The sequence below is a fragment of the Fusarium redolens genome (genome assembly GCF_020744475.1).
Source record: "Fusarium redolens strain MPI-CAGE-AT-0023 chromosome Unknown BKA55scaffold_20, whole genome shotgun sequence".
Taxonomy (NCBI): Eukaryota; Fungi; Ascomycota; class Sordariomycetes; order Hypocreales; family Nectriaceae; genus Fusarium; species Fusarium redolens.
The window spans coordinates 742,094-768,275 of NW_025763683.1; the positions used below are offsets into that span (position 1 = coordinate 742,094).

The 26,182-nt window shown below is 49.2% G+C and overlaps 10 protein-coding genes across 10 annotated transcripts; 4 read left to right on the top strand and 6 right to left on the bottom strand.

The window, feature by feature from the left end:
- Positions 1–635: 635 nt before the first annotated feature.
- On the bottom strand, positions 636–2,275 carry BKA55DRAFT_524578 (uncharacterized protein; the record flags this gene model as incomplete). Its single annotated transcript, XM_046188727.1, has 2 exons — positions 636–1,802; positions 1,865–2,275. 2 exons carry the CDS (start codon positions 2,273–2,275, stop codon positions 636–638), a joined length of 1,578 nt encoding a protein of 525 aa, XP_046043733.1.
- Positions 2,276–3,641: 1,366 nt separating this feature from the next.
- On the bottom strand, positions 3,642–4,206 carry BKA55DRAFT_581824 (uncharacterized protein). Its single transcript, XM_046194074.1, has one exon. It carries the CDS (start codon positions 4,013–4,015, stop codon positions 3,674–3,676), a length of 342 nt encoding a protein of 113 aa, XP_046043734.1. The 5' UTR covers positions 4,016–4,206; the 3' UTR covers positions 3,642–3,673.
- Positions 4,207–5,113: 907 nt separating this feature from the next.
- Positions 5,114–8,903, top strand: BKA55DRAFT_713838 (uncharacterized protein; the record flags this gene model as incomplete). Its single annotated transcript, XM_046200849.1, has 5 exons — positions 5,114–5,122; positions 5,221–5,662; positions 5,742–5,930; positions 5,984–7,965; positions 8,022–8,903. The coding sequence occupies 5 exons, from the start codon at positions 5,114–5,116 to the stop codon at positions 8,901–8,903; spliced, it is 3,504 nt and encodes a 1,167-aa protein (XP_046043735.1).
- A 2,341-nt stretch (positions 8,904–11,244) lies between these two features.
- On the bottom strand, positions 11,245–12,319 carry BKA55DRAFT_524515 (uncharacterized protein; the record flags this gene model as incomplete). Its single annotated transcript, XM_046188723.1, has 3 exons — positions 11,245–11,376; positions 11,410–11,584; positions 11,799–12,319. The coding sequence occupies 3 exons, from the start codon at positions 12,317–12,319 to the stop codon at positions 11,245–11,247; spliced, it is 828 nt and encodes a 275-aa protein (XP_046043736.1).
- Positions 12,320–13,217: 898 nt separating this feature from the next.
- On the top strand, positions 13,218–13,820 carry BKA55DRAFT_581836 (uncharacterized protein). Its single transcript, XM_046194075.1, is given in 3 exon segments — positions 13,218–13,463; positions 13,475–13,483; positions 13,533–13,820. The coding sequence occupies 3 exon segments, from the start codon at positions 13,317–13,319 to the stop codon at positions 13,587–13,589; spliced, it is 213 nt and encodes a 70-aa protein (XP_046043737.1). The 5' UTR covers positions 13,218–13,316; the 3' UTR covers positions 13,590–13,820.
- Positions 13,821–15,407: 1,587 nt separating this feature from the next.
- BKA55DRAFT_696055 (regulator of G protein signaling domain-containing protein) lies at positions 15,408–17,115 on the top strand (the record flags this gene model as incomplete). Its single annotated transcript, XM_046200227.1, has 3 exons — positions 15,408–15,467; positions 15,641–16,978; positions 17,029–17,115. The coding sequence occupies 3 exons, from the start codon at positions 15,408–15,410 to the stop codon at positions 17,113–17,115; spliced, it is 1,485 nt and encodes a 494-aa protein (XP_046043738.1).
- A 3,703-nt stretch (positions 17,116–20,818) lies between these two features.
- On the bottom strand, positions 20,819–21,361 carry BKA55DRAFT_667476 (uncharacterized protein; the record flags this gene model as incomplete). Its single annotated transcript, XM_046197837.1, has 2 exons — positions 20,819–21,233; positions 21,300–21,361. 2 exons carry the CDS (start codon positions 21,359–21,361, stop codon positions 20,924–20,926), a joined length of 372 nt encoding a protein of 123 aa, XP_046043739.1. The 3' UTR covers positions 20,819–20,923.
- Positions 21,362–21,613: 252 nt separating this feature from the next.
- BKA55DRAFT_523991 (uncharacterized protein) lies at positions 21,614–21,883 on the top strand (the record flags this gene model as incomplete). Its single annotated transcript, XM_046188687.1, has 1 exon — positions 21,614–21,883. The coding sequence occupies one exon, from the start codon at positions 21,614–21,616 to the stop codon at positions 21,881–21,883; it is 270 nt and encodes an 89-aa protein (XP_046043740.1).
- Positions 21,884–23,178: 1,295 nt separating this feature from the next.
- On the bottom strand, positions 23,179–23,457 carry BKA55DRAFT_524599 (uncharacterized protein; the record flags this gene model as incomplete). Its single annotated transcript, XM_046188730.1, has 2 exons — positions 23,179–23,246; positions 23,304–23,457. Coding segments are annotated over 2 exons (222 nt in total), but the record flags the coding sequence as incomplete, so codon positions are not given.
- A 714-nt stretch (positions 23,458–24,171) lies between these two features.
- BKA55DRAFT_486746 (uncharacterized protein) lies at positions 24,172–24,330 on the bottom strand (the record flags this gene model as incomplete). Its single annotated transcript, XM_046186229.1, has 1 exon — positions 24,172–24,330. A coding segment is annotated over one exon (159 nt), but the record flags the coding sequence as incomplete, so codon positions are not given.
- Between the last annotated feature and the right edge of the window lie 1,852 nt (positions 24,331–26,182).

Below are 26,182 nucleotides of genomic sequence, written 5' to 3' on the forward strand. Positions count from 1 at the left end.
ATGAAGAAGCTGTCTGACGAGAACTTCACGTACCCCGCAGGTACTAGTGTTGTTAGTAAGCAATGTGGGGCGAGTGACCTGCCGGAGCCTTATGCCGCTCAAAGAGATAGGAGAAAAACCCAAGGGGTTTAAAACGCTACTTTATGGACGAGATAATCGCCTTGTTCCACGGTCTCCAGGTAATCTCTATACCATTTTGGCCCAGTATCACTATCTTTTCTCTCCTATCATCCTACCGATTTAGTAATATGTGGCAGGAAGAAGCCAACAGAAACATAAAGCACGAAAAAGTTCAAAAGAAATCTCCTCAAGACCCCATAGAAACGAAGCTTTCCCGCCCGTACAGACATACGTTACCAGGGCTACTAATAATATCTCATGCAAAGGTAAAATAAAAAATAAAGTAAAAAGGCACAGACAAACATGACCCTCTCCACCAACCCCCAGGTACCTAGTTCCCCTTTCTTACCGTCCTCACCATCTTTCGACTCACCAGCTCCCTCTGATAGTTTGGAACTTACTTAGCGGTGGGGGGGCATTTTTATCAGTCTCAAGACGAAAATATTGTCTTTCAGGTGTTGGACGTGACAGCCTCATCGTAACCCTTCTCCATCCAATGTCATATCCTCGGCCTCTCATCCATGCACTAACTCCTTAAGTCGCTTCTCAATCGTTTCCCTTCCCTCAAACGTCTTCCAAACCTCATGCGGCGCCCCATCTATAATATCCCAGCTCTTCAACTTATCCGTCAGCCTAGTCAAATCTCGCTGCTTCTTCTCCCACGTACTGCTCTGCTTGACATGTAATCCTGAGGTGATCACCACAAGCGGCGTATCCTTGTCCTGGATCTGCCGACTGTTCTTCGCATCTCTTCGTGTAAACGATATCGCCACGAAATTCTCTTGCAGCTTGGCAAAGATGAACTTGCCTCCCTGCTGCGCTGATCGCCCGTACACGCGATCCCGGCTCGTTCGTCCTCGAAAAATAGCTCCTGGTAGTCGATCCAGGCCTAGCGGGGAGATGACGCCGTGTAGCCAGAGTAGGAATCCTCGCCCTGGGGCTCCGACTTGGTCAAGCAAGTCCTCGTGTAGGGGATCGATCAAGAGTAGGCCCTTCACCCGATCGCCATTGTGGGACGAGAAGACTCGCGAGTAGATTGAACCGATTCCGGCGCTGGCCAAAACCCAATGCCCCCTCTCACCTGCCTGGGCCAATGCCTCGCTCACCACATCAGTCACGAATCCGGCTGAGGATGGTGAGGGAGAAGTGTCTGACCAGCCGTATCCAGGACGGTCTGCGAAACAGTATCGAGAAATAGAGCCATTGTTGACAGCACTATCCGCGAACGACCAAAAGTCTCGCTCAACCGTCGACTCACCGCCTTCAAACAGCACCGTAGGCAGCTCATTGCCTCCTGAATCCGTCTTGTTACCATGGCAGTACACATGGATGCGATACTTGCCATCATCGACCCAGTAAAGCTTTCCTGGCGGTGCCACGCCTGCGTCAAGATCTCGGAGAATGATGGTCAAGGTGATGAGGAACAGGGCCATTGACATGATGGTGTACGCAATGGTCGAAAGCATCACCTCGAACCATTCAAAGAGTGTACGTCTCGTCTCGGCGCGTCCGGTCAAGCGCTCCTCCTCTTCGGCCTTGCCCCATTTCACCATGCGATCCGTGAACAGAGTCCACAGGCTCATCAAGAGAGCCCACATGACGCTGATAGTTCCAACCCAGTTTTCCTCATATCGAATCTTGTGCACAGCTAGGAGAAGGATCATATCGAGAGTTAGAACACCCTATCGGTTAGATTAGCGTTGCTTGGTCAACATTAGCATGGGATGAGAAGGGGGAAACCTACCGAAATGAAGATTACCAACATCCTGACTGATTTCGAAGGCACACCAAAGAACACAAGCGTAAAGAGCAGGTTTGCAAGTGTCAAACTGGCATAGTTATAGGCTAGCCATCCACTACCTGGACGCTGGAATCCCGGAGGTGTGGCAAACGTAGACATTAGCAGTAGAACCCACCAGATGAAGGTCACAAGGGTGAAGACAATAGTGAGATATCTCAAGGCCCGAATGCTCCATAGGTTATACGGCGAAACAGCTGGATCATCGGGTGCAAATAAGCCTTGAGTCGAGTTGACGCGATTCGGGAGTAGACGTGTGTGCTCATCTGGCGCAGATTGCTCCCCTTCTTCGGGTTCTGGTCCGACGCCATTTTGGCGGACGTCTTCGCTGGGATCTCTATTGTTGAAGAGCGGCATTGTGAACCCGTGAAGGCTCACTGAACCTTTACTCAGCCGGGTTGATTTCTTTCCGAGGTTCGATGCTTTGTAAATTAATCGTTCATTCACACGGCCAGCCTTCACCTAGAAACTTCAAACAAGGCTACACTTCATTAAAAGTTATGATATGTCTTAAATATGAACGAGCACCACCACCTCACACTAAAAATCAAATGACACCAAAAAGTAGAATACGTCATTCTTGAGCCAATTCACCGTCATAGCTCACCAATCAGCGACACCGAAAGACATGGGAGTCACATGCGGGAGTCCATCGGACACAATTCTTGGCATTTGTTTTTGACAATTGATAGGCACTAATGAAGAATTGATAGGCACTAATGAAGAATTGATAGGGACGCAGGAGCCTTAGGGACGCAGGAGCCTTAGGGACGCAGGAGCCTTAGGGACGCAGGAGCCTTAGGGACGCAGGAGCCTTAGGGACGCAGGAGCCTTAGGGACGCAGGAGCCTTAGGGACGCAGGAGCCTTAGGGACGCAGGAGCCTTAGGGACGCAGGAGCCTTAGGGACGCAGGAGCCTTAGGGACGCAGGAGCCTTAGGGACGCAGGAGCCTTAGGGACGCAGGAGCCTTAGGGACGCAGGAGCCTTAGGGACGCAGGAGCCTTAGGGACGCAGGAGCCTTAGGGACGCAGGAGCCTTAGGGACGCAGGAGCCTTAGGGACGCAGGAGCCTTAGGGACGCAGGAGCCTTAGGGACGCAGGAGCCTTAGGGACGCAGGAGCCTTACAGCCTCTGATTTGCCTGGGCCCGTTGACATCATCAGCGGCATACAACCTAGCAGCATCAATTCTCGCATACCTTCAGCAGAAATCGTTTCGATCTCAGCTTCCAATATCGAAAACGCTATTTCTGAAGGGTTCGAGTCGAAGACGATGACCAAAGTCGAAGATACCACCCAACCCAAAAAACGAAATGGCGAACGGAGATGATGAGTCAACGTCGACGAGCAGAAACACGACATGCCTACCTAGCATCCAGCCTCCCTCATTATCTACAAACAAACGTCAACAAAAGAATCAATGCGCTGTGCCTAGAATAATGGATAGCGATCTCATCAGGTTGCATAGGAGGTCACTTGGTCTCGGATTTCCGAGCGAATTCATCAGATCCGGATATACGCGAGTTCAAGTACCCTCACCTGAACAACAGACTGGCCGATTGCATACTAGCACAGCGCATCTGCCTCACGACCGAACCATACCTGTATGGCATACTAGACAACCATGCACACCGCAAGACACGCTTTCATGTCTACCACCCGGTCTCGGGGCTTTCATTCCCAGCTCTACCGAAGGTAGCTCGTCGACTACGCCTGGCCGGGACCAGTCTCTCGGGCCTTATATTCTTCAATGTCCAACTATTCGCATAACTGGGGGAACGTGAGCCAGTCAGCAAATTCCTTCAGCCCCTGTCGAACATCCTCGTCGGTCAATACATTGAAGGAATCATACACGATGCCGCGATCGTTCAGGATACGAACGATCCGCCGACTAAAATGACACACGGGCGATTTGGGTATGCCTTTCATGAATAACATAATAGGGTCAACCTTAGCCAGTTCTATTAGACGGGCAGTAAGAGCCTCCTTCGACTGTTTGGGGGTAAGGGCTGGATCGGAAGCCCCAGGCGCCCAGGAACTGGTGGTTATTCTACCGGGGCAAGGTGTGTATACATTGCCTAGGAGCACGATGTTAGACATGCTTCGCTTTATAATCAGCCGTGTAAAAATACCGTCCGAGCAATTAGGCGATAGCGGCAGGTTCGCTATTTTTCTTGCCAATGGTCCGTATAGATGGGTTATGTCGCTGGCTTTCAGTCTGTTCTGTGTCAACAGAGTTTATGGCATTGTGTGGTTTTTTCTTTGTAAAAGTACCATTGGATACTTTCGGGTGGCGTGGTCTGTAGCCGTTGCCTCGTTTTCACCCAGGGTCGCCACGATGCATTCTCTAGCCTCGCGTTTTTCTCACATATGCCTCGCTGGGACATGACCAACTTCCGTGATAACCAGACATCCTCCTCTGTCAATTCCCGAGAAAAATAATTGACGTGCTGTAGAGGTGCGGTCCGCCGCGGCGTATCGTCTTGGGCGTAGCTTTCCAGTCTATGGAGGCTGGAAATCCTTACAAGCACAGTCCAGCAACTGTTGTATTAGACGCAAATAGAAGTTCGACGATAGCGTTCTAGAATGGTTGATAGTAGCAATTTGGTAAGCTAGCAGTTCAAATGAAATGTCATATCTGCAGCATTTAGGCTGCGTCCTCGCAGACCGATTTATATTTCCGGTAGCCGAATAATCCAGAAAATCTGTGAGTGAAGGGGAAGCGGGTGAATGGTGCGCCCCAGGAAAGTTAATTTCGGGAGTCCACCATGGCGTGCAGTCGGCGATTCGACATTCCTGCCACACTATGGCGTCACAAAAAACACTTGCCTAAGAAGTGTGTGCAGCACGCAAAGCAGCCATCGAATCTGTGGTGCCCCATCGGTCCTGGTAACTGCAGTTACAGTTTGACAGGGGGCTGTGTGACGGTCCGTATGGACTTAGATTTTGATTCGCCTCAACAAGACATGTCAAATGACACATTGGTATTTCTAGGCTTCCCAGAATGTTTATACCAAGTTTTAATACACGCTTTCACCATGCCATTTGTTGGGATCGCTATTAAGGTGCATTGTGTTATAATGCGACATTTGTCCCCAGTCTGAACTTTTTTCTGAACAACCGTATAAACTGTTCATTAGAAGAGCACACCCCTCCCTTGCCCATAAGACGTACAAAGTTTTGTTGGTTCTGTCTACAATGGTATCAGTAAGTGAACAGACGTCGACATGTCGAAGGACGTGGTCTATGTGCACCGCCCCCGACAATATACAGAGATCTTGCTGACCCAACGTGCTTGTAATCAGACTGGCGAGGAAACAGTACAAATCGAAGATGGAGAGAACAAATATGCGATACACCGAGACAATATGGCAACGCAACCAGGACACGGCTCCAAGGGCTTCACCTTGAATCTAGCGGATGCCCTTACGCCTGATCCGGGCACTGAAGATATGTTCAAGACTGAGGACAATACGTTCGCATTTTCGCCAGGGCATTTGTCAAGGATGTTGAATCCCAAGTGTCACAATGCATTCTACGCGCTAGGTGGCCTCGTGGGCTTAGAAAAGGGGCTCAAGAGTGATAGGAATGCTGGATTAAGCGTCCACGAAACGACTTTCGACGAGTCAGTGGCCTATGAGGATGTTGCGGCCAGAGATGCTCCCAAGTACGGCACTGCTGGCGATAAATTGCCTGAACCAAAGACTCTGACGAATATTCCACCTGCCACGTACGACACCAAGGCTAGTGGCTTCTTAGACCGCAGACGCATTTTTTCCGAGAATCGACTTCCCGACAAAAAAAAAAAAAACACTCTTGCAGCTAGCGTGGCAGACCTACAACGACAAAGTCCTGATCCTCCTGACTATTGCGACTGTAGTCTCCCTTGCTCTTGGCCTCTATCAGACCTTTGGAGGTGCGCATGAGGAAGGCGAGGTAGGTGTTGAGTGGATTGAGGGCGTCGCAATCCTGGTTGCCATCGCTATCGTGGTTATAGTAGGAACTCTAAATGACTGTAAGCGAGCTTACACATGCTGCATGCAGGGAAATTTACTAATCATCTTTTAGGGAACATGCAGCGGCAATTCAATCAGCTGAACAAGAAGCACGACGATCGATACATCAATGTTGTCCGATCTGGAAAGCCCATCGAGATCTCCATCTTCAATGTGCTTGTGGGTGACGTTGCTCTTCTTTCTGTCGGAGACATCGTCCCAGTTGACGGAATCTTCATCAAAGGCCATGGGGTGAAGTGCGACGAGTCCTCTGTGACAGGTGAATCGGATTTGATGAAGAAGACGCCTGCAATTGATGTCTATGCTCCCATCGAAGATCTGGCCCAGAGGAGACTTGACAATATCAACGTGGATAAGCTTGACCCTTTCATCATCTCCGGTAGCAAAGTTCAGGAAGGATTCGGTAACTTTCTTGTTACGGCAGTTGGTGTCAATTCTGCGTATGGCCGCATCGCCATGTCCCTTCGAACTTCACAGGAAGACACGCCTTTGCAGAAGAAGCTTAACGGTCTAGCTGATCGTATTGCCATATTTGGCGGAGGAGCGGCACTGCTATTGTTCATTGTTCTCTTCATCAAGTTTCTCGCTCAGCTTCCATCCAACAAAGACAGCCCAGACAAGAAAGGTGCGCAGTTCTTGGAACTCTTCGTTGTCAGCGTGACTGTCGTCGTGGTAGCTGTACCCGAAGGCCTTCCACTCGCTGTTACCTTGGCTCTTGCATTTGCCACGACTAGAATGATGAAAGACCACAACCTGGTTCGAATCTTGAAAGCTTGCGAAACCATGGGCAACGCCACCACTATTTGCTCTGACAAGACCGGAACTCTCACACAGAATAAGATGACGGTCGTAGCTACGACCCTGGGGGCAGACATCAGCTTTGATGGTGCAGAATCTATTCCAAGCAGCATTGGGAACGTGGCAGACAACGCCGATGAGTTATTGTCAGAGTTGTCCACTTCTGAACTCATTCCAAAAGTGTCTGCTGAGGAGTTCGTGCAGTCCTTGGATTGCGAGATTAAACGGTTGATCATTCAGTCAAATGCGGTTAATTCCTCAGCTTTTGAAGGCATCCAAGATGGAAAGACAGCATTCATCGGCTCCAAGACCGAGGGTGCGTTGTTAATGTTCGTCCGAGATGAACTAGGTGCTGGGCCAGTGCAGGAAGAAAGGAAAAACGCCATCATTGTACAACAAGTGCCATTCGACTCGGCGGAGAAGTTCATGGCGTCGGTTATCAAGCTGCCTACCGGAAAGTTCAGGGCATACGTCAAGGGAGCCTCCGAGATTGTACTCGAAAAGTGTACCAGGGTTGCCACGCACGTTGGTTCTCGGGAGTGGTCCACAGTTGAGCTTACAAGCGCGCATCACAAGGCTTTGAAACAGACCATTACGTCTTATGCTGGCCAGACCCTCAGAACCATCGGCTCTACTTATCGTGATTTCGACTCGTGGCCTCCAGAAGGCTCTGCATCGGAAGACGATCCAAGCCTTGCTAACTTTAGCAAAATACATCACAGCATGACTTTGCTCGCCATCTTCGGCATTAAGGACCCTCTACGACCTACAGTCATCGATGCCCTCAACGATTGTCGACGGGCGGGTGTTGTTGTCCGCATGGTGACGGGAGATAACATTTTAACGGGGAGTGCTATTGCGAGGGAGTGCGGCATTTACCGTCCTGAAGAAGGGGGGGTTGTCATGGAAGGGCCAGAATTCCGGCGAAAAAGTAGCGAGGAGCTCAAGGACATTGTACCATACTTACAGGTTCTCGCTCGATCTAGCCCGGAGGATAAGCGAATTTTGGTAGAGACTCTCAAGAGCCTTGGAGAAACGGTGGCAGCTACCGGTGACGGCACGAACGATGCTCCGGCTTTGAAGCTGGCTGATGTTGGATTTGCCATGGGTATTGCCGGTACGGAAGTAGCCAAGGAGGCAGCTGATATCATCCTCATGGACGACAATTTTGCATCCATTGTGAAGGCTCTACTGTGGGGCCGCGCCGTTAATGACAGCGTCAAGAAGTTCTTACAGGTACGTATTTAATGCCCATGTTAATGCAACTCATCCATGCTAATTCTTGGCTCTAGTTTCAACTTACTGTCAACATTACAGCTGTCGTTTTGACCTTTGTCTCGGCTGTGTACTCGGATCGGGAGCAATCAGTTCTCAATGCCGTTCAACTGCTCTGGATCAACCTCATCATGGACACCTTCGCAGCTCTGGCTCTGGCCACAGATCCTCCAACTCGCAGCGTTCTGGACCGGAAGCCTGACAGGAAGTCCGCCCCACTCATAACTTCTCGGATGTGGAAGATGATTATTGGCCAGGCGATATGCCAGTTGGCCATTTCATTCGCTCTCTACTTCGGAGGTGACTTGCTGCTTGGATATAATTTGAAGGAGGAGCAAGAACAAAAAAGGTTGAACACACTGGTCTTCAATACATTTGTGTGGCTTCAGATCTTCAATGAGTTCAACAATCGACGGCTGGATAATCGACTCAACATCTTTGAAGGCATTACACGCAACTGGTTCTTTATGATTATAAATGTTATCATGGTTGGTGGGCAGGTGCTCATCATTTTCGTTGGTGGTCAAGCCTTCAAGATCGTTCCTCTAAATGGAAAAGAGTGGGGCTTATCCATTGGGCTTGGAGTCATCTCTGTCCCCTGGGGTGCCGTCATCCGTAAGTTTCCTGATTCGTGGGCCGAGAGAATTGGAGTGGCTGCCGCATGGCCATGTGCCAAACTCATCTCTTTCCTCCTCTTATGCAAGAGGAAAAGGGACAAAAAGGTTGATGAAAAGGATATGGAACAGGCAAAGAAAGATGATGAGAAGTGGGAGGAATTCCGTCCTCCGCCTTTGAGGACAATAACATCCCTCAGAGGTCCCAGAGTCAGCGAACACATTGGTCTTAGGGAGCGAGTACATAATGCTAAAGACAGGGCGAAGGGTGGAACGAAGGGGTAGGGTTATTCCTCGCCATTAATTGTATAAGAGAGTCGGAGGCGATTCGCCATACGCATCATGCTTTGAACAAAGTCTGTGTCCAGTGGAATGACCACCGGCGAGAGGAAATGGAACCACAGCCTCTTGTACCGAAGCTCGCCGAACCGTGGACTGACTATATAAATTCATAGCGTAACAAGTTTCGATCCTTATCATTCGTGAAGGAAGGTATCGCTATATCACAAGAAAATGACAATCATGGATCAAGTCTGTGCCTTGCAGTTTTGGCTTAGAGCACTGGTTTATGTTATTAGATCCGGCAACCGCGTCTAGTTATTACGACTGGTGTTGTAGTATCTAGTATAGATCGTTGTGGTATTGTCGCGATAGCCGGGTTTCGCCATGGCTATACGCTTGAGGTTTGGTTAATGGTCTGCTTCGGCGTCTCACCGAAAGGCATCTCACCGAAATGTCAAGAGTTCCTAGAGTAGACAGACACTCCACATCCTACAAGCCTTTTGCCTTGGTGAACCTTCACACTGGCACACGGGCACTGCTCTTGTTGCACGTTGACTCTGCTCGACAATGCTTCGCAGCATCCCTGAAACCTTTTTGGCACAGTTCGGAGGTCATAGAATAACAAGCATGAAGTTATAGAATTAACGATATTAATAGAGGAGTAAACCGTTGGAATTATTGTTAAACAACTATGCTCCTAAACATAAAGCTAAGCGCAAGCTACGAAAGGTAGATTATATGCGGTGTGGCGTTGCCATGTCCTAGATTAGACAACTGGAACATCCTCCCAGAATACTTCACTTACAGACGGTATAAGTTAATGCATCTCACATCGCGCCTTAATCTGGATACGCCCGTCTAAGAAGCTATCAATTGTATTTACGCCGGACATACGTATCAGTAGCAATCTATACTGCGACGCTGCCCTTTGACGAGGTAGAGGATCATCCCTACACCCAACTCGTCGCACTAGAGGCAATGAACGAAGAGAGGTTAGACAAAGGGAGAAACAGGCATGCGCGTCAATTTTCCAAAGCCACCCTTGTGATGCTGGACTTGATCCTGCGGTAGACGAGACATTCGAAATTCCAGCAGGCGTGGTGCGACGGATTATTTTAATTCTATGCAGCAATGCCTTTAAATTCACTAGACAAGGTTTCATCAAGGTCGCGGCATATCAGGTGCGTCCAGACCCTGCAGCACCAACAAACAGAATAATCAATATCGATATCACCGACACTAGGCCAGGCATTGCACCTGACTTTCGTCGCCACAACTTTTCCCTCCATTTTCCAAAGAGAGCATGAATATGCCCGGTACTAATACAGGCCACAGTCTTGCCAGGAGATTCGTCGAGGTGGAGAGTCAAATAGGTAAAGGCACTCACGTTGTTACAAAGCCACCAATATCTGTTTCTGACTCTAGAACAAGTGAAACGGTACGCGACTATGACGATTTTAATGCCCGGGTCATTGCGCTCGCTCACTGACGTGTGTCCGTGACGTGCTTTTCCACCGCCAACAACGATTGGAAGCGGTGCTGGTAATGGCAATAGGTTCAACGAACAGACCTTGATGGAGCGGGTTTGCGAAAAGTGGCTAAAAATGCAGGTTGTCGATACTGAACGGAGCGGTGGGTTCGTGCCTGATTCGATCCTCTGTGATGTGTCTCATCTCAGATCTTTGGACTACCACGCTCGGACCGAGCTGGTCTCTCCCATCATAGTCTTCTGCCGTACCGCGCAGTAGCCCGCGAGCTAGAAAGATCAGCCAAGTCCATACACTTAGACAACCGCAGTATCTTTAACCTTATTTCCCGCCCGCAAATTTCCTGCTTCTACGAACATAGCTGCCTTCACATATCTCCAGTTTTGGTTATTTAGAGTCGCCCCAAGGAAACTTGCTAGGGCCTTCGGGCTCTGTTTCAGACGATGGCCTATGTTACAAGCGACCGCTGCTGCAGACAGGCTAAGTGTCTCGACCGTTGCAAAGGACCCGCCAATAGAACACATGACTTATCCAGGTAATACTCCGTCAAAGACACACAGGAATGGGGATGGTTACTTCAACATTAATAAGGAACCATATCCAAACCAGGAGCGCAAGTTTTCATTTATTCGGTCACACTTGTTTGGCAGAGCATAGCTTATTCTGTCATTCATACTTACATGCGTCTAGAGGGAGTTGCCCTAGGCGTAGCAAAGTTAGGATATATATGTCTGGGAAAATACACAGATTTTCATTCTTCACATAGATGCCTAAGAATACAGTACTGTACTCCAATACTTAGGTATAGTTCTAGATTCGGGAACCCCAAGCGAAAGTTTCTGTCCCCCCAAAATCTGTTACGCAAAATAGCAACTTCGCGCGCCAAAAGACCCTTGTCCAATCCACCTATTCGTCATCACAACCACATTGCAGAACGGACTAGCCATCAGATAACCACAACTGGATCTCACAATCAAACACAGGATATGCTATTCACTACAGTTAGTAGCAGACCGACACACCTTCACCAACCAGCTACCACATGTTTGCGGAGTTAGTGGCCGATTTTGGCCATTATGGTGGCTAATCAGGGTCGGGTTTTGAGGATTAGTGGTAGAGACGTTTGTGACTATTAACACCGAATCACCCATAACGTCGTCATATTGCGACAAATAGGCGGTAGGAGGTCGCTGAAACCTAGGAGGACGGCTGTCAGCCTCATTATGGTTTTATAACTACGAGTAAATGAATAACGCCTGGGCACAATACACGCGTGCTTAGGTCTGTTAGCCAAGCGTGATAAGATTTAGAGCCATAAATAACTGTAGAAATATTATAGAAATATTACCAGACAATATATATAGCTCTTAGCCAACTAGGGATCCTTCACTTTTGATGTGGGAACTCGTACATTAGAGCGATATCTCTCAATAGCTGGTCCCGCTCCTTAGCCATCGCCTCAAAGCCCTCCTCGAGCGACACGATGCGCTCTCGCGCAAGGGCTAGCACTTCGGCTCTGCTAAAGCTATGGTCGCAGCTATCACGGTTATTGCCATCTTTAGAGGGTGGCCTTGGTAATATGGCGAGCAGACTTTCGAAATGGTTCTTCAGCCGGCTCCGGTATCGCTTCTCAGCCAAGTTATGGTTCTCGTGTGGCTGTTTTAATGCTTCTGAGGAAGACGGCTTCTTATAAGCCATCTTCTTTGTTAACCGCTTCTTCGGCTTGTGCGACGCGGTACGTAGATTAACACTAGGACCTCTTTGAGTGCTGATGTATGCGCTGTTGCAGCGCTGTCGCGAATTTAGTAGTGATTCTCTCTCTAGGGTTGCTGGGGAAGGCTGCTTGATGTTGTAGCTGTCCATCCCTCCCAGCTGGTCCAAGAATTGATAGAGATCGGCTGGGCAGATACCGTCGGACGCAAAAAAAGCCATCTTGATCTTGGGAAGAATTGGTAGTTGTAATAGCAAATTAAGAGGCCACTGGCTCCCTTTACTAGTTGTCTGAAATTGTGGGATCTTGTGGGTTCGGGTGAAGGTGTTTTTGATCAAATAGTTGATGGATTTTCAAAGTAGGAATGATGAGGAAGGAAAATCAGCGGGCTGGGGCGACGAGGGAGGGTGCGGAGATAAACATTTTCGACTGCGGTAAGCCTCTAGTGAGAAACCTCAAAACTGCAGGTACCTTAGTATGCATGCTTTTTCGCCGCGTTGGCAAATGCGTTTAGTATCAGATTTGAAAGGAAGAACCCTCCTTCGATAAGCATTATTAGTTGTCTCTAAAATTGGTCTAACGATAGAGCAGTTACCCGCTTGAGATTTAACCACACGTTGAAGGGTACTTGTAATAGCGATTAAAATGGGCCGAGGCCGAGGGTTTGTCTCATTTTGGACTGGCAGCTCTAGAGACCCCAATTTTAAATCATCTCATATCAGCGGCATATCCCATCAGACCCGTCATCCTTTTCGTTGCAGGCATTCGAATTATTTGCCGCTGACCGGCTCAAAGTATTCAATTGGGGAACCCCAGCACTCGGAAGCCCGTTGATGAGATGGCTTGCTTAAACCAATGACACTTATGTCTCGGGCACCACCTGATCGGCAATAAGCCTTAAGCCTGGGCTTACGGAGCCTCCGTAATGCCTTGATTGGCCAACACAGCGGTCGAGACCATTTCGTTGTGAGGGGCGAGTTCAAACTTCACAGGACATCCTGCAGCCAGGGGTCCCTACATACATGATCACACGATGATCGATGGATCGTCATGTGTTGAGTGTTGTCTCACAAAACTTCTCTGTGACTATACGCATGTCCCTCCATCCTGACCCTTAATCTATATCTGGATAGATGCGCCAGCTTCCCTCGAGGGCCGTTGCGGGTTTATGACCTAACGCAGGGCAATATCACCACCAAGATATCGCGAACACCGCAAATGTGGTTCCCCCCTATGCCCATCATCCTCATCACGGATGAGGATCTGACATACCACGGGAAGATACTAAGTGTCAGGTATGAAGAAGGGCGACTTCGAGCAATTCACGCGACGATGTGCATCAGCGAGCACCGAGGCCGGCCAAGGGTAAGGCCCCACTTGATCATGTCAGACTAAAGATAAAGAGGAGATTGCCAACGCCAGCTAGCTCCCCAGCGACACCCTTCGCCCGAGAATCCAGACAAGTCTTTAAGTCCAAAGGTCGGACTATGATAACGGATAGGCTATGGAGTGGGAAAGATTCCCACGGCCGCCATAGAGCTGGGAGAGTCTTGTCCCTATGGAGGATATATGTTGGGCGGGTGGATGGATGCTATCTAGCAGAGATTGGGGAGAATGGATGAGAAAGTCACAGTCAAAGCAGGGAGTCGAGAGTGGTCGAGCCATACGTGAGAAAGGTCGAGATTAGTATGATGCTCGTCTTGGGTTGTTCTTAAGTCGTACACGTCAATACGCCATTCAAAGGTTCCAGGCTATCAGTCCACGGGAATCAACTTAGTCCTTAAACGTAGCTGCCCAGACAAACTCATCTCATTCTCTTCCTCATATTCCTGGTGCGACGCAGATTGAGTTAAGACGCGGCGCGTCATCGCGAGTCATAGCTCACGCCTCATCTTGCTTTCCAGTTTTCAGTGGCCAATCATAACGACCAGATTCGCTCCGAGGACTCCTGTCCAATCACAGTATGGAGAAGGGGGTTATATTTTAGCGAGGCGTGAAGCATCAAGCCACCACCATAATAACCAACAAGTTCTTATTTTCTTCGACCCCCATTGCCGCTGCACTTTGCCGTCGCCGCGTTCCTGTTATCATCGTGAAATGGTCTGCATGTTCCATCGTGTCTTGTCATATAACCGATACTAATGACTGAGAGATGACTTTGCTCTAAAGCCTGAGACAGACACGCGCCCCTCGTAAAGCTCAGGGTTGGGAGTGTAAAGTGGGGTCAGCGTCTGTGTTTTATTCTCCATCATCTTGGCTCGACCAAAGCGACGAGCATACGGTCCGCGTTTAAACGTTACGACATTAATCGCTGTTGTAAGCCACCGACAAGGGTGTAACCGGTATTTCATAAGCACCATTTTTAGCGGGCTTTGGTCTGGAACTGGATTGACTATGAAAAATGATGAAGAAAATGGGATGCAAGGCGCAAATATATATTAAGATATTCTTTGTATTATTGGGCGTGATAATAATACTTTGGAATATCGTCTGGTCTATTTTTCACTTGCCTATCTGCGGTGGTGGACTTTTCACGGATTTTAATAGTGCTCTCTGGCCGGCACTCGAGTTTGACATTGAATATCCGGAAGGATAACCCCGTGCAACATTTACAATTTTGCCTGAATTTAGCAATGTGACATGCAGGTAGTGATAACGCTCTATATTGATTGTGACATTGCGCCACACTTGCGCGTGTATCTCCCTATGAACAATGCCGTTGCCGTCGCCAGCGCAAACTTTCCCTCCCAATCCTTTCCTCGTTCCTTTTAGACGCCCACTCTTTCGAATTCTTTACGGCCACCTGTTTACTAGTCCTCATATAACCCTTGACAAATAAACCTCTGTTACTCCCCTGCTCCTCTTTCTCAGAACAGTCGACAGTTATTCCTTCAGGCGTCGTCGTGGCGCCGCTCGCTCCTGATCACATTACCACTTATTCTTTCAGTCGCTGTCATACCGTCTCCGCCTCAATATTCAACCAGCGCTTGTGGAGTGGCATCCTCGCTTTGGCCACGGCTGCCCTTGATCGTACCCAAAACGTCATCGCTGCCATCCCGGAGCCTACTGCTATTCCACCTCGCCAGTCCAACGGTGCCCACTCGAGATCTTCACTGCTTGGCAGGTCCTCGCCTCGAACCCAAGGCAAATACCACCGCTTAAGAAGTGCATCGAGCCAGCCTCTCTTGTCTAGTCCTAACCTAGGCGGCAAGCTCGTTTCTAAGGTGGTGCTGGCGGACTATCCGCCTTCCCAACCTTACACACGATCTGAACTATCTGTCTCCCGTCTAATCTCCCTCCACAAACAAGATGCATCAGACATCGTCGGGCTTGCTGCGCATGGCGGACGATGACCGCCCCTTCACCAAGGTATGTACCATGGCTCCTGACGTCTGTCTGCACGCCTATCTAACACTTTTCTCTGGTGGGCGGGAGTGCGGCCTGCGTCGAGTCACTTGCGATGGCCGCCACTGCTCCTCTGCTTCCTAAAACCTCGTTCTTTGCTATAACATTGACCTTTAGCTGATTTAGTAACATAATAGGACTTTGAGGATCTGTTCTCCACTCTTATCGTCAGTCTGCTTCCGCTCTCGGCTTACCGCGTCCGGTTGACCAAGATCGAGTATACTTTTCTGTCTGAAGATGCCATCAACAACTTGAGCTCTCTCAAATTCTCCCAGGCCAACCGCATACGTGACCCTAATAATCCTTCTAGCATTATCACCACTACAATTACTAGCACGTTCTCCATGGCCAAGGATGTGGCTCGCTCCACCTGCCAGCGCTTCGTCGAGGCCCGGCTCATCGAATTAGCTGGTGGTAAGTACCAGCAGGTGTATACTATGAAAGGATCCGTCTGGCTGCTAACAACCAAGGGAATCGCCGTGTTGGATTATTTCTGCGCGAGAAATGGCATTTATGAGAAGCAGGTGTCGGAACTTGCTGATCTTGGAGTCATCCAGCTTCTCCACATCGAACGAGACCCACAAACTGACAAGCTTATCCATGACCAAGACACCATCGATGTTATCTTCCGTCGGTTCGTCTCTGCTGGCGGTCCTAACTTTAAGTCTAGTGTGAAACTGGCTGATTCAGACTTGTTGCAGGACTACCGGGATGGTCTTGGTGGTGTAAAGATGGCTGCCGAGCTCATGGTCAACGGAAAGAAATACAGGAATACTTTCACCGGCAAAGCTACAACGGACTGGTTGATGGATTATTCTACCGTTATGGACAAGCGGGAAACCGTTGAGGTTGCCGCTCTCTTCGTCGAGTATGAACTGGTGGAGCCCGTTGCCCAGGACTGGACTTACATGTCCCAGAACCCCGGATGCAATATCTTCCAGCCCACCGAGTATGCCATCTACCAATTGATACAGGGAGGAAGGGACCTTATCAATGGCTCAGGACTACGTGGGCGGGTGTCGGAACGCGAGGGTGGTGCTATTTCTCAGCGGAACGGCATCAATGTGGATTCCAGCACTCAGCGACTTAACGAGATCCTAAACAACCCTGCCGTGCGACTTCTCTTCCGCGAGCAACTCCGGGATACGCATTGTGAGGAGAATCTGTCTTTCTACCAAGATGTACACGAGTTTTTACCGAGATGTAAGGCGGCCACGCGCGCTGCCCAGAAGGCGCGCAACTTGAACGCGATGGACGGCATCAAGGAGATCATGGCTCAGGTGTACGGCATCTATAATGCTTATCTTGCTCCTGGCTCGCCTTGCGAACTCAACATCGATCACCAGCTGCGGAACAGCCTCGCCACTTTGATGACCAAGGTTGTCGACCAGGATATTGCCATGATTTACCCTCTTCAAGAAGCGATGCCGCTATTTGAGGACGCCCAAACTGCCGTGCTGAAATTGATGGCCAGTGTAAGTTCGGCTCAACGCTCACCCCTAAGCCCTAACATACCCGTTCTCAGGGTCGCCGACCAAACCCTAACAGGAAACAGGACTCGGTGCCGAAATTCCTGAGCAGCTCCAAATATGAGCAGCAATTGCGAAACTAATGTCTCCCCTCCTTGGAAAAGTCCTCGAACGGAGCCAGAGCCGATCCAACCGCAAGTAACATGGGCGCTGCCAAAGCCGAATTGCCCAGTAACAGCGCCCCCAACTGCAACCCGATGGAACCAACAGAACCATGACAGGTGGGGATATCAGCTCCGGCTTGCTCAGGACGCATGACGCAAATAACCTCCCAGACACGAACATTACAGACTCCTGACTTGAATTAGCTATCAGGTTGTTCGCCACTTGATCCATATTATACCCCAGAGCCCATCTCATCTCATTACAGGCCCATGGATACGAAGAGACTTGATGCAAACCAGCCTGGATCACTTACTGACCCACAACATTTAGCGGCCATACCTGGCGATACTAACACCAAACAGCCTCAAGTTGACAGACCATGCTTCAGCTGCTGAAGATAGGATGCTGGACACTTGGAAAAATTGGCCTTCAAGCAGGCCTGTCACACAAAACCAAGCGAGGCTAGAACGGAAAAGACTTGAAGAGAATTGGGGCTTTCTCTTTGCGTAGACCGGATCAATGTGGAGGAATCGTAAATGGCTTAGCGTACCTACTGGCACTATGAGATTCGTTCTCCCGGGCGTAATGAACTCTATCTATCTATATCAGTCGCCTACAACCCTGGCAGTTATTGTTTGCGTCGGCTGGCAGCCGACGATTAAATTTGTATGGGAAATTTAGTGGTGCTTGCTGTTGAAATGAGCATATTGTGTTGTATTAATTAAAAAGAAAAAACTAGCGCTAACTAGCGGAAGCTATTGACAAGACATCTTCATCCCAGCCACCAATGGATCGGAATAGCCATTGATCCGTTAAACCATGGATCTCAACAGAAAGATACTTCGTTTTCCATAGATGAACACAGAGCTACGACTATACCCGCTAACATATCTTAGGCGGCACGTTGGAAGATTCACCAAGTGCGCACCACGCGTCGGGCGCGTCGAGTCGCATAGTACTGAATTCGGACTGCCATGCCACAGGATTTGGTATGCCAGATATAACTTGGTCACATGTTTTACTGATAACGATTGATAACTGACTGCTGCTTGGTGAGAACTCGGTCGTTGCGTGCTTTCCGAGCTTGATTTGGGCTGATTGGCCATGATGCGTAGTGAGGAAATGGTTGCACCGTTTGCGTCAGCCGCAGATCCAGGATGCAGCGCTGCCCATAAATCCAATCCAATCAAACAAACTGCCAAACAAATCAATCAAATAAATGCAAAATACTGGATTTGAAATAATACTTGATATATTTGATACAGGACGGAAGATTGGGGATTTAACCTGCTCTGCTGATGAGTGCCTCTTTGTAGCATATTGTCACGGCCCCTCTTTCCACGCACTAGTGCTGACACTCAATTCCTCCTTCCATCATCACAACATGTGACGACCAGCTAGAGTGCACCAAATTGAGCATAGAATGAGGTTTTCAATGAGCCTTGTATTTTCTAGGTTGTTGGCTGAAGCGAGCTGCTTTTATAGATAGCCTTAGCTTTAGACAGGGGAGATGCTGCTCGGAGAATCACGGTCCGTCTGATATGACCCGTGGTTTTCCCGACATTACCAGTTTGGACAATAAAACATCAACTTACTCTATCGACTTAAGGAGTTTGGCGGGCCGGTGTCACAGGTTACGCTGCCAAGGCTGGATTGTATCCCTGACCAGGGCCCTGGCTGTGGCCGAAAACTGTGTCAAGATCAGAGTTGAACAGGCGTAGCTGACGAAGCTGTTGATCCTCATGATCTTGCTGATCCTCGCTGCAACATAATGCTACCGAGTAGTCCTTTCGATCAGAGTTTGATGACTATGACCGCGGCCGTGACCTTAATTTTAACACTACTAGAAGTCTACAACATGGAGGAGACCATGCAGGAAGAATGGCTGCGTAAGCTTGGGGATACAAGCTGTGGAGGAGCATCTGTCCTATACATAGATATTGAAGAACAAATTGGCTCAGGGTCATTGGCTCTAGTGCCTGGTTGCTTCCATACCCGAGTCTAGAGAGCTACATCAAGCCCTACTGGCGCTCTTGGCTCTGTCTCGGACCACTGCCGTGAGTAAGCACCATGGTGACCTGTCTTGTAGTGACCCAGGGGCCATGTATCCCCTTAAGCCCCAGACGGGGAGCAGCGGTAAGCCTTCGGCCAGTCTAGGTACCTTCCGGTTCTTCGAAAAGGGGAGTATGAGTCCAGAACCGGGTATTGTGTAATAGCCAAAAGTGCATGATAAGCGAGTGGACCAGACAAGTGAGTGGACAAAAAGTCTCAGCCCTTAATATAGGAATCGCCATAAAAACACAACAAACCGTCTAATCAATTAAAATAACTCACTATATTCTTCCCCAGACATCGCAACCACTATCTAGCATATTCTTGTGTAATGCCAGTCTTGCTCCATGCTCCACAAAACCTTTCCTTCGCTCGTACCGACCTTCCTTAACCACCACTTCTCGACGATTCGGCCACCCCTTACGAATCAACACCCATCTGATCAATTACTCGCCTATCTTACTCTACTGTCATCACCCCTCTCTTTTATAGCCGGGTCCTTCTTGTTCTCTGCCGCCGGCTTAGCATCTCATTCGCTTGTCGAAGACCTTAGACCTTAACCCTAACAAGGCATCCTCATGCATTATTGCCTTTATTCCCTTAGAAAGAGACTTTAATGCTTCTAAAGTTAACTCTGGAGAGCTGCTTTGATGCCTTCTGATTTGTCTTTCGAGATATTCTGACTGAGACCCGGCCTTAAATATGATATGGTCTTTGGCGCCTTTGAAACACAAGGGGTAAAGTGGCTAGCCTCCTCCTCAACCGGCGTTGGAGTCCGTAGCTGCACATCAAGCTTTGAGACTACACTTTCCGGGTCAAGAGAAACAAGACCGGCTCCTCTGAAAGCTGCCCTGATATTGCATTCTGTTATGGCCGCCTGAAATGCGGCATAAAAAGCGGGAAAGAACTCGATCTTGGAAACGTGGGTTATAAAGCATCGGATCAGATGCTCGAGTTCTCGACCATAATCCTTCTTAAGCAGCCTGAAGCACCCGACATCAAGAGGCTGAAGTAGATGAGACGAATGAGGCGGCATATAAAGTGCGATATTCTTATTTCTCTTGCAATACGCCTCAAAGTCGACGGAGTCGTGACTTTCGTGACCATCGAGGATCAGAAGACGATAGCGACTATATGATCGTTTGGTTATGCACCGATCGAAGTGCTTTAGCCACTCAAGACCCATCTCGTTATCGGTCCAGCCATTGGGAGATGTTGCGATAGCCCAATCGCCCGGAAGGTTGCTTTCTCGGTACCAGTTGGCGAGCTGATATTAGCCCGCGCCTATGATAAACGGCTGGATCGCCTCCACTCGCTTATCATGCACGTTAATGGGAATTGGGCCGCGAAATGTCTACATCCCTATAAGCAACAAAGCACCGACGACGGGTCCGATTGCCCGTAAAAAGGGAATACGTTCTCCACTGGTGCGCATAATATTACTGGCTTATGTCTTTCGGGTGATTGACATCTTGGCTCATCTGATGAACTTGCGAGGTGGCACCGCCCGAGAAGGCATCATTAAGCCGCCATCATGAGCCGTGTCTCTGCCCTACCGGCCAAGTCAATGACGAACAAATCGGCACACTTGACCGGATACAGATTCGGCTCATTTCTTCCGCCAGATGTGTCTCGCAACTCAAGATTCTACAGACCGACATAGAACCTACCGCGCTCCTTTCTCCCTTAACTCTGAGGACACCAAACGCGCATTATAAGAAGCATAGGTGCTGATCAAGAATGATTATTCACGCCATCTCTAACGTTTCCATCATCAATAGTGACAGGATCAACGCTTTGGCCAATATCAGTTTGCATGCCAGCCCTGGCGACATCATCAGCACCGAGGCCAAGGCCAGCGATCTCACCAGCGTCAACACCGTAACCGATGGGATATGCTGTATGCTGCTCTCGGACTCCATCGACGCGAATATTGACACTGCAGCAGCTGGTAGGGATCTGCCTGTTTTTGCCTCGTAAGGCATCGGCACCGTCCTCGACATGAGCCGCACGAAGGCTGAGATTCGGACCATGCAAGCTGAGTCTAATACAGAAGTCGGGTTACCTTCATACCTAGCGTCAAGCCCCACCGCAACTGCGCAGACAGCACAAAGGGCGTAGATTCATCTGCGGTGCGAGATTAGAGTGGTTCGATTCCGTCACAGCCTGCATCAGTAGTCTGAGTAAGTCCGACTATATCAAGATGCTTATCGACCTGTCAGGGCTTAATGGCTCAATACTCGTTGCTTTTATATATGCAGCCTATCGATACGGGAAGTTAGCGGTCGCACACGCCTTTCCAAAGATCGGCTATTCTCGTGCTTTACAAGCGGGGTTTGATATTATAACCCTGGTACCTATAGACGGGGTCAGATATATCGAGTTCGTATCTATACCAGGATAGAAGTAAATCAGATATCGAATATGTCTATATTAATTAGTGAGAGTACTCACGAGCAGTTAGAGCTGCTTGTTTACATAGGCCTCTCGAATATTGACGCACTCAGCGCAGCTAGAGTTGTTCCTATAATAGTAATTGGTCTGGAAGATCGCGGCGTGGTTTCACCCGGACGAAGAGTGGATATGGTAGTGGCCGAAGGTGGTATATTGCAGGACATTATGGCCACGAGAAGGATTCAGACCGTATGGATCCGCCGAGTTGAGGTAGAACGATGGGATGATACTGAGATCTGAATATTCGTGGACGACGGGTCGATGCCTATCGTTAGTAAGGGGTTGTCAGGTTGGTGCCGCACGGGCCGTATGTTGACGGGTTTCTGCCTTGTCTGGATTTCTACTTCTTCGTCCACGGCTGCGTCGCTATCCGCTTCGTTGCCATAGAGGTCGGTCAGCTTGCAGGGGTAATCTGAGACTAGGTAGATAAACCATTCCTGTCTAGTCTCTATGGCGGCGGCTCCTAAGTCGGTTGCCCGTTCAGTCTGTCTCTGCACAAGGAGGTCGCGAGTGGTTATGTCGGCGGTAAGGACGGCCCATCCGGACCTGACTTGGAGAACCCGCGGGATCTTTCGTGGATCCACTTCGAGTTTCCGGGATATATGGGTCCGGATTGCATAGTCCTTATGGGTCCTGGCCGAGGATTCGGCGTCCAGCCGGATGAAGACGCGGAGATCCTCTCGGGGTGGGGCGCCTGCAGCCGGTTGTCCCTGGCGATGAGGGGGCTGTTGTTGTTGTTGACGTTGTTGTTGATGGTGTAGGGGTTGGTGGGCAAGGGCGTTGTTTGCAGCCGGAGGCGAGGCCGCGACGATACTGTAGGTAGGCGCCGGAGCAGATTTGGCGTCGGTAAGCGCCTGATTCCAGGAGTCCAGGAAGCTATCGGCAAACTTTTAGGCGAATTCCCGCTCGGGCCCAATGGTGAATTGTTTCGCTGCTTCTTCAAATTTAGCGCATAAGGCCTGAAACACCTTCAACTTGGCATTGTACTCCTCCACATGGTCGCGTGCGAGGTTCGTGGCTGCTTCAAAAATGGAGACTGGTTGCTGTACAGCAGTCGAGGTAGGGTCAGGGGAGAAGTCAGGATGGGCGATCTGGGCTCCTTCCGTAGCCGCAGCAGTAGAGATTGCATTGAGAGGCGAAGACGGCGTTTGAGCCGTTCTCCCGTTGGCGGGCGGGACCCCAACAGGTCCATTCACGACAGCGGGGCTGTTTTGTAAGAGGGCAGTGCTAGCTCCTCGATTGAGATTGGCAGGAGTATGGATTCCCAGGTCAAAAGGGTCCGGGACAATAGGCGGGTAGGAGGTGGCGGATGCCATCGCCGCCGCCGTGGGCTGCGCGAAGCGCAGGATTGTGGGTGTTGTAGTGCACTTGTTAAGAAGATTGGTGTAATTAGGGCTACTTTCTTAACATCTGCATGCCAAGAAAGTAAGATGACAAAGGAAGGTGTGCAGCAGTGAGGGTGCTATCGTGCATACGTAGCTGAATCTTATGCTCATCTAACTGTAGGGTAAGCCACCTACTGGAGCCTTAACACACTAGGGATACTTGGGGACAGCTGCGAACACACCATCATCCAACCTTGGATCTGCCCTTAGAGCTAGTTCTATTGGAGCTGTCAGACTCTCAGATAGAAGGCTATTACCATTAGCGGTCAACTTACCGAATACGAAGACGACAACAGCTTGATTTCCCCGCCCACCCAAGACTTTGACGGTGAAAACGTCTATCGCGCAAGAGCAGTCGAATTTGTTTGGCCCGACATAGGGTACGTTCCACAGAAACGTCACCTGCTTGTTCGCCTCGGATCCAACGACTCGGTATGTAACAGAACCCTGAACCCCCCCGCCTATATGGTTCGATTACCCGTGGGCTAACTCGCTTATCATGCACGTCATCGTTCTATATGCATTATAGTGAGCCGGGTCGACACGCTTCGGCATTGATCCCTTGGATGACTGTAGCCCATTGCCGGTTTCCAGACCGGGTTAATTTTGGTTTTCCATACCTTGTTGCTCTCGTGACGACCATACCGCTTGCAATAACGCCAATTAGAAATCCAGTCTCGTCGAAATTGTAGATATCAACTACGGTGATACCATATTTCCTGATGGTATTCTCTAAGAGCGCGAACCTGTCACGAATAGAGGCGGGACCTTCGCATGTAGCTCTTTGATAATCGTATTCACGATTAAAACGTATCACGAGCACTGGTTTTCGCTTAACGAAATTGGAAGCCCAGTGCTTGCCGACGCGTCACGCGTCGCAGTCGACGAGCAGTGGGTTAGCCATTTCTTCTGCATGACTAAGTCACGGGGGAAATCCTCGCGAATGTAATCAGTGATATGTTTAACGCGGTAGGGACCAGAAGGTCTTACAAAATGCCATACGGCTGCATAGTATATAGGATAGGTCCAAATTCAAACTGGCGCCAGTACATGAACTGGACTGAATAGCCTATCAACATGTTGGAGCTGGGAACCCGTAACCTCAGAGTCACGCCTCCCGTTAACTTCAGCTTGTTGAACTTCCGGACTACGTTCCGGCCGTGCCACATATACTGACTTACACAATGGACAATTGAAGTGCTGCCGTTGAAACCAAGGGTCAATGCATTGCCGATGATAGACATGTTCGCATTTCAAACGTCGAACGGTATCCAAATCCTCAAAAATTTCGAGACATATTGCACTAAATAATTTAAGTAGTTAGCAGTAAAAAGTAAAAACAGAAAAAATCAAGAATGTACCAGAGTTCTAATGAATTTGATGTGTGCGAAGCCAAGGATGACTGCGATTTGGACGCCTGGGGAAATTCGTAGTTTTGGGCTGGACTTGTGGTTTCGAGATTTTGGAGACTAATTGTACCGTTCGGGACGTCTTCCCGACTCTCAATATCTATTTGTGCTCCTAGGTGTTGTCTTCTCCGGGTTAATATGCATCTAGATTGTCAGTGTAGAGATAGAAGCAGCTAGGGAAAAAAAAAACACTGACGGGCCAAGGGCCATTAGGGCCACCACGGCCACTAAGACCGCAGCAATCACGCCCAGCATGGACGAAAGCGATAGCCTGGAATCGGACCCGTTTGCCTTTGTTGAATTTGAGTAGCTGGTTCCGTCCATGGCGTATGCAAAGCCTCGGGTATGCGAATAATCCCAGCGAGTAAAGTAGAGAATGAAGGACCCGTAGCAAAGATATAGTTAGTCAAAGTGTCAGGTTTTTTCCCCCATTCATTACGATGTAAATATGGGCTTTATAACGACAACTCATCTTATCACAGTGATTCACTAGATGCTGGGTTGATTGAGCACACCTTTTTTTGACGAGGATAATGAAGAAGGCGAGGCAAATTTCATACTACGGAACCATGGGTTTCGACAGGCCGAAGAGTGCGATTATGAGTTAATTCCTTTTGTACAAAAAAAAAACCCCCCTCCTCCTCCCCCCCCCCCCCCCCCCAAAAAAAAACACCTAATATTCAAGCTTCGTTAGATACGGAGTCAGACAGCGGTCCGAAATTAGACTTTCTAGTTTAAGAAAGTGGATAACTGAGTCTGGAAATCATACCTTGCGAAAGCGGACGGCACCACTGAATTCAAAGGGTCCAATCGCAGCCCAGCCGCACCACCAAGTAGTACATGGCATGCAGAATTGAGGTTCACGCTAATGATGTTTCTTGTAGGGCTGCCGGGCTATACAGATAATGCATCATCCTTACGATGTGGCTGCTGCAAGGTTCGCGCTGCGCATATCCGTGATGAAAGTTGCTTGGAGAGAGGCGTTAATATGGTGGTCGTACACCGTGACGGGGTGTTCTCAGAATGCTCAAGCAGCGCTCACATCCATGATTTGTAAATAACTTTTAATACATGCTAAGGTTGTCGTATCGCCTTGCCGATTCGCATGTGCGTATCAGTCTGTCGAGCCAGTCCTGCCAGGCAAATAATGGCGACACTGAGGGATGACAACAAATATGGCCTCCCTTTCCGGGGGTAGGGGAGGAGCTGGGTTAAGATTTGATGGCGAGGTGCTTACCCGAAACCCCCAGTCTCGGGAGTATGTTCAAGATATGTATGCCTGATTGGAGTACTGCCAAATACTACATATTACATTAAAGGCATGGCATTCTCATTACTCACAGTAAATTTCCCCCAGCAAGTTGACATGCCACTGCTTCCAATTGATTTAACTCTTTTCCCTGAGCCAAAAGTTTACTGGACACTCTGCGCTGGTTTTGTTCAGGGTGATGGTAGCACAGTGAAAAAAACTAAGCCAACATGGATCAGTCTTAAAACACTTCGTCCTCTGCCGTAACACATTGCGAGGATGAGAACCTGAGTGAGCTTGGCCAGGCGGGTTCCTATTGTACATCGACTTCCCGAAATCCTGTAGAGAGTCTTCGTCCTAGAGTTAGCGACACCGTTGATGCAATTTCCGAAACACAGCCAAACGAGGGCCTCGAGAGACCCCAGGACGCTATCTTGTCGAAACTGGGCATCTTCGACCAAACCGTAGATCTGTCTAGTCCATCTTTCGATTTTGA